Source organism: Telmatherina bonti, assembly GCF_933228915.1.
Source record: "Telmatherina bonti genome assembly, chromosome: 1".
NCBI classification, from domain to species: Eukaryota; Metazoa; Chordata; class Actinopteri; order Atheriniformes; family Telmatherinidae; genus Telmatherina; species Telmatherina bonti.
Genome location: NC_136619.1, coordinates 23,063,460 through 23,075,735, shown reverse-complemented (window position 1 = coordinate 23,075,735; position 12,276 = coordinate 23,063,460). Strand labels below are relative to the sequence as shown.

The 12,276-nt window shown below is 42.1% G+C and overlaps 1 protein-coding gene across 2 annotated transcripts in view; it reads right to left on the bottom strand.

Annotated features, from left to right (window-relative positions):
• Nucleotides 1-12,276, bottom strand: part of gse1b (Gse1 coiled-coil protein b) — a 172,717-nt gene that overhangs the window by 22,734 nt on the left and 137,707 nt on the right. Inside the window, exons 1-2 of one of the 2 annotated variants that reach the window (XM_079243552.1) lie at nucleotides 4,606-4,716; nucleotides 2,490-2,687 (exon numbers count right to left, since the gene is read on the bottom strand). In XM_079243552.1, the coding sequence (XP_079099678.1) occupies nucleotides 2,490-2,687; nucleotides 4,606-4,639 (232 nt within the window). In that variant the 5' untranslated portion in view covers nucleotides 4,640-4,716. Of the gene's footprint in view, nucleotides 1-2,489; nucleotides 2,688-4,605; nucleotides 4,717-12,276 lie in introns of those variants that run through there. The other variant, XM_079243551.1, reaches the window with a different exon arrangement.

Below are 12,276 nucleotides of genomic sequence, written 5' to 3'. Positions count from 1 at the left end.
CGGTGTGAGCTCCAGGCAGGCTCCAGATGGAGAGGTCAGAGACACACTGCCCTGCTGTCCCAGCATGCTCTGGGCTCCCAGAAACAAGGAAAGCCTCTGGCCACACACATGCACTCGCACACACACTATCTAACATCCCCTGTTCTCACAAATCTACTAATTACTTCCTACTCTTCTTTAATCCAGCCAGATCATTCAATCTATCCCAAATACCTTTATTCCCCCTCCTTTCATTCTCTCACCAGGCAGTGTATTACAGTTGGTAGGAGCAGACTGGGAGAGACTGAGAAGAAACAACTGAGATGATTAACCCACATCTGCCTAATTAATCAGATATCAGCGGGTCTGCCTATTTTGAAGGAGTGTGTTAGACAAGTCTGTGTAGGTTTGCTCGCACATTATAGTGCACATTGGGTGAGTGTGTCCTTTATGCTCCTCCGATGCTCATTATCCATCACCTCCCCTCTTCAGCGCAGCACTCAGTACACAGAACTATTCATTATACTCACCACAGACAAGTGACGATGTATGTGTCTGTGTGTATGTGCGTATGTGTGGGTGTGTATGTAAACAGCAGCCATGCTCAGGGTCTTAAATCAGTTCAGCAGCTGGTGGCAGTGATACTAGTACTCAAACCTAACTAACTCCTCAAGGCCTTAGGACATGACTCATGGCATCTCATGTATACTCCCCTTTTCACCTAGAGGCATAAACCAGAGGGTGAGAAAGAGAGAGAGGGGTTGAGTCAAAAGGCAATGAAAGGACAACAGGCTGCAGCATGCAAGGAAATCACAAGGCTTATAGAGTTGCAAAGACACTGTTTGTGTGTCTGGGGGGTGTTTGTGTGTGTGTATTGTCTATAAATACAGACTTTGCAGACAGAGAAATAACTTGAGCTCATTTCTATATACGCAATAGCTAACTCACCACCACATTGCTACTTACACCAACCAGGCAGCAGAGTCACCGCTCCTCAAAAATAACAAAGTGGCTTGTCATTGCTTTTAATGGAAAAAAACGAGGCAGTGCTTTAGCAGATAGAGTATACCGTCTGCATGACAAAGACTGAACAGAGTTCTCTAATTTGGCAAATTGTGAACTTTCACAGACTTACTCTGACTTTGCACAGGAAAAAAAGAAGAAAAAAAAATCAAAAGCAAAGCAGGAAAAAGCAACAGAGATATAGTGGGGGAAAAAAGGTTCCCATCAAAATTAAAATGCAGGACTGAACTTCAGGGGTCATTTTTTGTGTTTGACAGAGAAAAAGAATAACAGTCATAAGGTGATAGGGCTGACATGCAGGGCTGAAGGAGTAGAGAAAGATAAAGGGGAGAAAGACTGAGATGGAGCTGAGGAGATGGTGGGTCGGAGCGCTCCCTCTATGACCATAATAAATCATCTGCAGGGTTCTGGGTCCCAGACTGCTGTGGGTTGGAGAGCAAGGTGTCTAGGGACAGCAAGAAAGGAGGGAACCATCTGATTTAAGAGCATGAACAAGGGTAGTGGGGGGAGGGTGGGGGTGTAGCTGGGCCTCTCTGGAGCCAAAATCATCTCACTGAGGCTCTCTATAAATCTCTCAACAGATTTATAAACTTGTATGTATGTTTTTTTTTTTTCAATAACAAGGTAATACTTGACAATGGAAGTCTGAAAAAAGTAACATGATCAATTAGAGTGTGCAAACATGTGCAAAACATACAGGCAGCCACAAAGAAGCCAGAAACTCCCTGCTCCCTATAAAACTGAACCAAAACATTTATATGGATTAATCCATAAGGTCAAAATAAAAATGGCAGCCACTTGGCTCCTCCATGATATTCAGCCATCAACTGGACAGAGCTCTGTATAGTTAGAATATAAATTGGATGTTTCTTCCATATAACCACTGACATGGACATGGACATATCAGGAAAGTGAAGAGTCATGAGCAACAGTCCATGGACCCACACATAACAGATCAAATTAGGTCAACTAGTGGTGTTCTTTGTCAGCATCTCCAGACACACAAATTAATTGTGCGGCATGGATTTCACTTAAATGCAATCTCTAACTTTCCATAGCCATACATACTGATTTGGATTATTTGAGCTTAAACTTTATATGTACACAAAAAGCAAATAAGAGGGGCAAATAGGATTAAAGACAGATGATATCTCAGGTTAGATATATCACAATATTCTCAGGAAATTGCTTGTAGGCCGGTATTAATACTGTCTACATGCAAAACCCATCAGCAAGAAGTAACTTTTTATTTCATGAGATGTGAACAAATAATTCCAACTAAATTATATCTTAGTAGCAAGTTTATTCAAATAGTAAAACCACACAGGAGCCTACAACGCAACCTTGACCATGTACAACTAGTATATAGGATGCAAATCTTCAAAGGCCAAAAGTTGCCATGACAAACACTGTCTTCTTAATGAGCTTTCGATCACGGAGCAGAAATCAACCCTGCAAAACGTGTCGCGTTCAAATTGAAACTTTACCTCGAGGTTCTTCAGCCTGTTTTGCCAGTTTACGAAGGGCTGCAGCAAATCCAGAGTGAGCTGACTGGGCAGCTGGGCTTCCATTTGCTACGATGGAGCCGTTGAGAGGCGACGGAGTGAGAGGGCTGACCGTCGCCGTAGTACGTGTCGCCGTGGAGATCATTCCTAACGATGGTGACTTTGGCTCATGGCTCATGCCTATAAATGGATAAAAAGGGAGGAGACTGGGTAAGTATTAATTAAAGTTACTACCATCAAAGAAAGAGAAAAAAAAAGAGCTTGAGTCATAAGGACTTGAATCAAATTAAAAGAATATCTCGGCTGTAAGCATAAACTCTTATATTTGGATTATACAGTTATTGAAAAATATTAGACCATCCTTCTTTTCCAAACAAATGTACCTTTAGTTGTACTAGGCATTAAAAGCGAACATGAAATTTTGTTTAAAAAAGGAGTGGTCTAGTAATTTTTCTTCCACTGTTGGTAAAAAACAACACAACACACACACACACACACACACACACACACACACACACACACACACACACACACACACACACACACACAAAAAAAAACAAACAAACACCCCAACTGCCCCACAAACTATGCGAACGGCATAAGGCACTTGGCTGTCTCCTCTGACACAGAGCAGAGGGTGATGGTAGGTATCTGTTTGTGACAGCTGGGGAGGATAGTATTGGTGGTCATATGGCTATGGGTCAGAGGTGGGAGGTTACAAGGGCAGGTCACTCTTCCTTTGCTCAAAGAACTCAGTAGCATACATGTCTGCAAGAGGTCCATTGTCATAGATACACAACAACTGTGGTGAGCATGCTCCGGCATCACCTTAGTGGCTTTATCTCTGTGGCAACATGTTATCGTGCCAAATATTTTGGCAAATTCACAACCAGTGGTATTGCTTCTTGTTAAAATGTTGTGAATTTGCAACCCATCAGCTCCCTCACACAACCATCATTTAAGAAAATGTTGCACTTCTAAGCTGGCAGGGAGATGCTTTTAAAAGCATTCACTAACAAATGACACAGATACAGATGTTTCAAGAACACCAGCCATGTCACATTCCTAAATTTATACGATTTCCAAAAAAAGGATTATTAAATGTAATTCTGAGACATTCAGAGGTTCTGTGCTGAGTTAAGGGTGTAGAAAGGGTGAGGAGGGCTGAGATGGCTGTCCCTTTCCTTCATGTGTATGTGTTGTAAAGTGAACCATGCTGACAGGTCCTTGGTCAGTGGAATCCCTAAATGCCAGAGCGAAGTCTGATAGCCGTACGTGCTCAGGCAAAACGCACACAAACACACAGAGACTAGGGGTGCTTAAGAGGACATGGTAACTTCATACTATTACAGTTTGTGTGTGTGGCATAAATGTTAAAATTAAAACACACACACATTCATTAAATTATCATCCGCAGTACGCTTAGAGTTAATACCATGACACCCTGCAATGAGTGTATCAACACCACAATTAGATAAGTAGGAGTTATATCTGGGTTTACCACAGAGGCTAAGGGGGCTATAAAAAGATCAAGTTCCCTCCTGAGAAGAAGGCAGAAGTGCAGCACCATGTGTGCATGTTTGTGTGAGTGGACACACACCGTGGTAAGTCAGGCATGAGAGAGTGAATAGCATTCCCGACACCTCTCGAGTTGTCCTGGCTGTAACCTCCCAGTTACCCAGTGCACTTTGAATGAACCCAGCAAACAATTAATAATGAAATCAACAATGACTACTGTCTGAACAATTAACATGGCACCGTTGGCAGACTGGTGAGCAACCAGGAAGACGAGTCCCGTCCAAGTCTAATAACGCAACTTTGTCAAAACAATAGAGTGCAGCTCCTTACGCTCTTTATGGAGAAAGAGAAAAAGTCACACAGCGGAGTAATAAACATACACAGGGAAGTTTTAGTGAAACTAACTCACCACAGAGAGAGAACACACTGCATTTTAGGACTGATAAACCACATATACAAAACCACAGTAATACATGCAACTTTCTCAGTGAAAGCAAACAGATGTCATGACAACACAAACATCTAAATGTCTCAGTGGTTCATGAATCTTGTGGACAGTAACCTAACCGAAGCTCCTTACTGCACAAAGAAGCGAAGCTGTCTTGATCCCCCATGGCTGCATCTTCACACTGAGCCCATCCCAGCACACACCGGCAGCGACCAACAGGACATACACCATCTTCCTGTACTCCTTGCTCACGCCCTCAGACTATCTATCTCCTCTTGCTCATCCACCCTCTCCCTGCCTGCCTTCCTGCCTCTCGCACTGCAGCTCACAAAGACCGTTTAGAGCTTATCTAACAAAGCAACACGCCACACATGCTGCCTATCTCTCCCCTCCTTGCTCTCGCTCCCTCTCTCTAAGTGAGAAAACAGAAATTCTTAGCCTAGCAGCTGCTGCGATGTCACATGACCTCATCCTCGCTTTCCCTCCCTCCTCACACTCTCTCTCACTCCACCTCCTCCTCCTCCTCCCCTCTCAACCTATAATTCCTCAGCCATTTGTAGATAACAGACACAGGCATGCATGCCCTGGCAAGGCAAACCGGAGGAGGGGGGAGGGGACATGAGAGAAGAAGAGGAGGAACAGGGGAGGGTGCTCAGCCAGTCACCACATCTGACCCCACTGCTGGGGAGTGTCACACCGTGTGTGTGTGTGTGTGTGTGTGTGTGTGTGTGTGTGTGTGTGTGTGTGTGTTTATATGCAAATGTATGGATGGGTGGAAGCAGGTAGGCAAAAAAAAAAGAAAGTTAAAAGAAAAAAGGACATGTCTTAACTTGTGTGAAACTCAACAGCTTCAGAGATGAAACCCTTTGTGTCTTTGTTTTAAAATCATAATTGTTTTTACACTACTTCAAATTTACATTCAAATATAAACATCACACACAACAAGATATCCATTCTTTCTAAATAAACATTTACCTTTTCACAATAAAAGGAAGTCATAAGAAAAACTGTGAACAAGTAAGCCAACTAACACTGCGACACACACAAACACACACATATACATACATGCTGCATTTACAAGAACATATCAGGATGGAGGAGATTTATGCGTAATAGTAGCTGAGGGTGGAGGGCTGAAGAAAAGGGTAAAGGCGTGGGTTGGACTTCCCCTCCGTCTGTCCTGCTGTCATCGCAGGGGTGTAAATGAGTTGTTTCTTTAGTCATTTCCTCCTTCCGCCACTTGCTACTTTTCTCAGAATACTGAAGGAGAATATGTGTGAGACCAATCACAGGGAGAGACACTATTTTCAGGGTAAAGCCAGGCAGCTATGAGCTTCGTGCCACAATGCACCTTTTGAAAAAGCTCTGTTTTTCTACGGCCATGCTCTCAGTCCTCTGAGAGAAAACAGTTTCACCGTGTTCTTGGCTGCTGCAGTTTTTCTTCCATCTTTCTAGGACCTAGATGGCTTTAGAGACAAGAGTTTGTACTAATGTCATCAATCTAAAAAAAAAAAAAAAGACTTGGATAAGCAGCCAAATGGACCACAAAATTGTGAGATAGAGACTCGGAGTCCTGTGTTTGTTAACAAAGCCTCCTCTCAAAATTTTGCTTGTTTATTCTGACTCTCCTGGTCGTCAGAAGGACCAGAGGGATAACCACGGGGTAAACAGTTTTCCTGTTTCAGATGTAGCTTTGCTGTCCACCCGATACCCATCTCCATGTCTTCATTTCCTGTCAACTCTCCATTGTTTCCAGTGAAAGCCAATGAAATTCCAAAAATGCAAACAGGGAAGTGTAGCTTCACAAGAATCAATCCCAAATGGTTGACAACACTTAAAGCAGAGGAACAGTGGCAATCAGCCCTTGAATATGTATAGCATGAACCAGGAATTGGTATGTCAATTCACCTATAGTTACAAAACTCGTATTACAAGGTTCAACAGAAAATCAAAAATGGGGTTACAGGTTTGTAGGTGAACATGGTGAGGAATGAGACCTGTCTCTCAGTTTTATTTATAAATCTCTCTCGAAAGTGGAAAAACACAGGATCTGAATATGAATACAGTAAGCGATGACAAATAGTGTACTTTAAGTAGGCGGGGCTGAGTAATCTCTTATGAATTTCCAGATGAGTGAGGCTGAATTTACATCTCAAGATCACTTTCAACATACTTGCTTAGTATTTCAAGCAGTCTGTGCTCTTCAAACATCCAGCAGATGGCACTGTATCACAGTTCATTAGAGAGTCCACCCTCAGTGAATGTCATATGTCACCCACTTTAAACCCAGTCACATACTAAAGAAAAAGACATAATGATACTGTTGTGGATTAAGAGAATGACAAAGACCACATCCAGAAGCACGATTAAGAGCCTTAATGCACAGCTATTAGGAGATCTATGAGATATTTTAGGATTGCAGCTAAGTTTTACCCTTTGTTGACTACTCAGGGGCTAATCAGAAGCCTGTTACACACCAGGCTTCCTGATGCAAATAACTTTTTGAAGGCTGCAACGCCCCAAGGAAAAACAAAACAAAGTCCTAAAGAAATATTGGAGATAACAAAAAACAACATGTAAATATGATCCACCCAGACACACAAGCCTGCTTTCTCTCGCTCTCTCTCACACACATACACACACATACAGGACATAACAGATGAACAGCTAAATGGCATACAGTAAACATACAGTTTTAACACCCAGCTGGGAGAAAAGCCGATCACTAACTCGCATAGTCAAACACACACAGTTACACCCTTTGGCTGGTTGGAATGCAGATTACTCTTTCACACGTAAACACACACACACACACACACACACACACACACACACACACACACACACACACACACACACACACACACACACCAAGCAAATCCTCTTGGCTCCCGTACGGCCTGGCCAGTGGAGAGATAATGCAGTGGCAGCTTTAGTGAGTGGTTAATCTTTAACCAGGAAGGGATTTGCCTATCAGCTTGTTCAAACTAGTGGTGCAGCGCTGCTGGCCCAGCTACCTGATCCAGTCACCAGGATGACCTGACCATGTCCAGAGCAGCCAGGACTAAGACAGTATCACCTCCAGCTGATGTGAACCTGTGCCCATACTTGAAAGATAAACCTTTAGTAGAGGCTTAGAAAATAACACATTTGTTCAAAAGTAGTGGTCCTTCTAGGAAAAATAGCCAAGCCACTGAGTTTCTGTCCTCTAATAAGCAATAAATAAATAAATAATAGCCCTGGCAATAAACCTGTCAGTTCTTTGGATATTTCTACAGGATGGTTGCTTTGTTTCACTCTTACACCTATGTGATAGTATTTACTGTAGTATCACTGGTGCATTTGCAAATGCAAAGCAAATTATTCTTTTCCCATTACTTACAAAACTTTTTCTTTTTGGAAGCTGGAGGGATCATTAGGCTCATTTTTAAAACTGCAGTGGAAATTAAGCAAGAATAAATTTGTTTAGGACCTTCAGGTGGCATCCATTTACTACAACTTCATACACATTACGCAGGGTTTTTATAAAGGCTGGGATGATATGCTTTTCTCATGATTTGATTTTTAACTATTTTTTGGGTGCCAATTTGATTTAAATTGCGACTCCTAAGTATTGTCGATTTTTACTTTGCTTTTCAAAGCAAAAAAACTGAAATGTGTCCACACTTTTGACTTAAAATGATGGAGGATTTATCTCTGCGCATTTTTGCAGATTGTCCGTCATTCTCCATCTTCTGTTTAAGTGTTTTCCAAAATGGATTTAAGGTCATGTTACTAGACAGTCAAAGAAAAACATTTTTCCCTCAGTTGAAGAAAAGCTGTGACTTCTTCTCCATTTGGGATCTAAACATAGAAACATTTAAAATAGAAATGTGATTTTTGACCAAAAAAAAAAAAAAAAAAAAAAAAAAAAAAAAAAAAAAAAAAAAAAAAAAAAAATCCAGATTTTTTTTTTTTTTTTTTTTTATTGAACAAATTTTTCTCCCAATTTTTATCATGCCATTCAGGGACAATCTCACATTATGAACTTATATCACAAGTACCCTGCAATAATTAAAGGATAGTGGCATATGAATATGGAGGCGGATACTTCTCAGAGGTGGAATCATCCTCCCTGCTGAAATATCTGAGAGTAAGTAGCTCTGACCTCAGTACTGGAAGGGTGTAAGTTAAGCTTGATGAGTGAATGTCATCCTGTTTGGTTGAATGAAGATGTGCAGGCAGAGATGAAAAGAACGGCTGTAGGGTGTGTAAGAAGTATAGCATGAAGGAAACTTGAGACTAAAGACTAAGACAGGAAACTATGGTGCCTAAAATATCAGTGAAGCAGCAATGTGGATGAAACCATCCAAGCAAAACAGGATGCAATATGGGCCACTTCACAGCCACGCTACCATGTGCTTCAGCCTTATTTACCCAAAAATGACACCCAATGTAACTGAATAACTGCAGAAACCAAAACTACGTGGCTGTTTTAGCATTTTAGATGCCTTTAAGTTTTTAAAATTAAATTTGTGCACAAGAGCTTTAGATGTTTAGAGGGGAAAAGGCAGCAGAAAGCAAGTTATGGACATTTTCTTTTGTGGTTTTTAACCAATGACTGTTATATGAATGATGGGAATAAATTATGTTATTGCCCTTTTCTGTTCAATCTCTTGTGATAATTAAAGCATAGCAAAGCAAAAATGCCATTGGTGATGAAAATATGACCTTTTATTTGATTTATGCAAACATTTTGAAACAAGTGTGTGGAAGTGAAAATGATCATGCAAAATGAAAGCCACCAGCTCAAATCAGAGATTAAGGAATTATGTAATAATTCTGACAGGTTCTTGGAGACAATCTCAAGAGTGGATTTTAATGCTCAGACATATGATTACCAGGGTTTGGATGTCAACTCTGCATCTAGCTGTTTGCAATGATCTCATTCTTGTACACATAAGATTACACACACAGTATACAGACACACAGCAGGATAAACCTGCTCTGGTAGTTCCAGCTTTGTTTGACTTCTGAGATGAGATGTCAGAGCAATCTACCCTCAGGCACGATACAACAGATGCGTATTAGCACGTTGTGTGTTTGCACAGGCAGGAACACCTTTGAGTGCCATCTCCTCTCCTCCAAACCTAAGACAAAACTCCAATATCAGTGAAAATCCTGAAACAGCAGCGCCTTGGCTGCAGAGCATCTATATCAAAAGGCGACAATTCCACTGGAGAATAAGGGAAGAAAAAGAAGGTAGATAAAGACACTTGCAGAAAGGTGGCAGTGCATGTTTGGAGGGCTATGAGCATGAGAGAAAAAAAGAGTATTACCAGCTGTCATTATGCAGCAGGATGCCATTATGAAGCGACAACTGAGCACAGAGTACATCTCCCTCTGACCTGGCTCACACTGTCCTGAACACGCAAACATCTTTCTGCAACAACCAAAGAGAGCAGTCTTCTACCTTACATAGCTTCAAATGATATGCTTGTGTACGTGAGTGTGCATGTATGTGCACATCTTATTATTCATCCCTCACCTCCTACTTCTCTTTCTCTCACCTCCACCACCAACCTGCCTGACAGCAGCTTGCAACAAAAACAGAGAGATTTCAAAAGACCAGCCGGCATCCATCTCGTCCAACCCCCCCCCGCCCCTTTCCCCAATTCTCCAACGTGCAAACAGACAGCTTCTGAGAAAAAGCATGTCTTGAGGGCAGGCACGAGCTAAGATGACTTTCTCCCCTCTCTTCCTCCCCATATCCAACTCATCCACCCCGACAGTGCCATTTCCTCTGTCTGTTAATTACATATCAGCTGTGGTACGGCTTGCTGAGGTTGTGGTTGTGTGGGTGCGTGTGTGTATGCATGTCATCTGGGGAGTGTGTAGTTGTGCTCTCTGAGACACCAGTGTGGGCGTATGACAGAACAGTCTGGTTACGCTTCACAACGCTGCTTAGAGAGTGTGAACACACATGAAGAGGCTCATATTCAGCCACGCAAACACACATAAGAGCCTCCTGTCTGTGTCTCTGGCTCTTTGTGGTCTATGCCCTCTGGTGTCAATCTGCTGCCTGTCCCCGCCACAGCGCCCTTTCTGAGTGCAATACAGTGCTGCCACTCCCCTGAAGAGAGGCCCATCTTCAGCCGGGGTCCAGCTGTTTGACCGAGAACACAGGCAGGGAGTCATCTCTGACTTACTGTCATCACTGCTACCATCACCATGTCGTGCCTCATGTCCTCTTTTAATCACCTTCACCTGCTACAGAGACAGACGAGGTGGCATTGTGGCTGTCTCCAGAAAGGAAGGGCAATATAGATGTTTCAGATCATGCACGCACAAAATCAGCAAAGGAAGAACTCCCATAGATCTTATTGTGGTTGATGCACCTGTGGTTCTCTTCAGTACACGCTATGCCACATAAACGATACATGCACAAATACTCAAATACACAGAAAGCCTACATGACACACTGACATGTGTATGTATTGTTCTGGACTGCATTTTCCTTAGTGCCTTGGGACCCTACTGCATGTGACATATTTGGTTATTTTTCATGTTTCTCACTCTTTCTTTCATTACCCCCCCACACCCCACCACTCTCTCCACAAAGTTCCCCAGGAGATGAGCACAGTTTTTGTTGGCTTCCATCCACACACTTCTCATTTTATCCTTTCTCTCTACTTGCTTCTATTTCTCTGTGTGGTGTATTCTGCTAGATTGTAGTTGCCTAATTAGCACTGCAAGTGCTCTGTATGGGTCCTGACTTTCAAGTGGATCCACCACACACACGCATGCACACACACACGGACATGTTCACAGCCCCACTTGACTTTCCATTGTAGGGTCCAGTTGTTGAGAGTTACCCTATTATAATTTTGTAATTGGTATAATTGGTGTGTGTTCCTGCTCCCACACTCGTAAGTATGTGTCCGAGAGTGCACGTGATTGATGAGTGAATTTCTTTTTCTCTGAGTGAGGATGCTCACTGTGACCACACACAGACAAATAATGGTTTAAATTTTGTACCCAAAGGTACAGTGCTCAGAGAAGTACACTATGCTGTATGTCATCTCTGGCATCTGACGGGACCCAATAATGCCTTTAATAGGCCTAACATGTAGTGAAATATGCTTAATTTTAAATAGATTGTTGCGGGTGGCACAGTAAAGTACTGGTTCATTCTGTCACCTTGCAACAAGAAAGTCCTCAATTAAATCTCTGCTGTGGCTTATTGTCTAGAGTTTGCTTGTTCTTTCTTTGCCTACAGAGGTAGGTTCGCTTCAAAAACGCTCCAAATTCCTTCATCTTTAGTGATGTCAGATCATGTCTCTAATTTCTTGAAAATTATTTGCCAAGTCATTGAAATAAAAACCCTACATGATGCATTTATATAGCAAAAATTCCGAAGAATGACTGTCCTACACCCTCACAGAACGTGTAAAAGATCAGCGCTCATCTAAAACACTACTACATCCTGACGTCATAGGACAGCACCAATTACATATTAAGAAAGTGGTAGAAGAGCCTCTCTTATAGATTTTGAAGCTCCTGCTGCTAAATTTGCCATCAGTAGAAACTACTGATCCCATTATAAGTCGTACAAAGTTCTGTATCTCTCCTCCAAACTGGGAAGTGGCCACCTGCACACCAGTAGGAAGTATAATCAGAAAAGCCAAATCATCTTGTTTAATAAATGATTGACTTAAGTATGCAAAAGTAGACTCCAGAGCAAAGACTCATTTCTTTTTCTGGCCTCCTCAGACACCTTCCTCCTCTGTTCAGCCATGATAAAATTCTGTTTGAAGAGAAGGA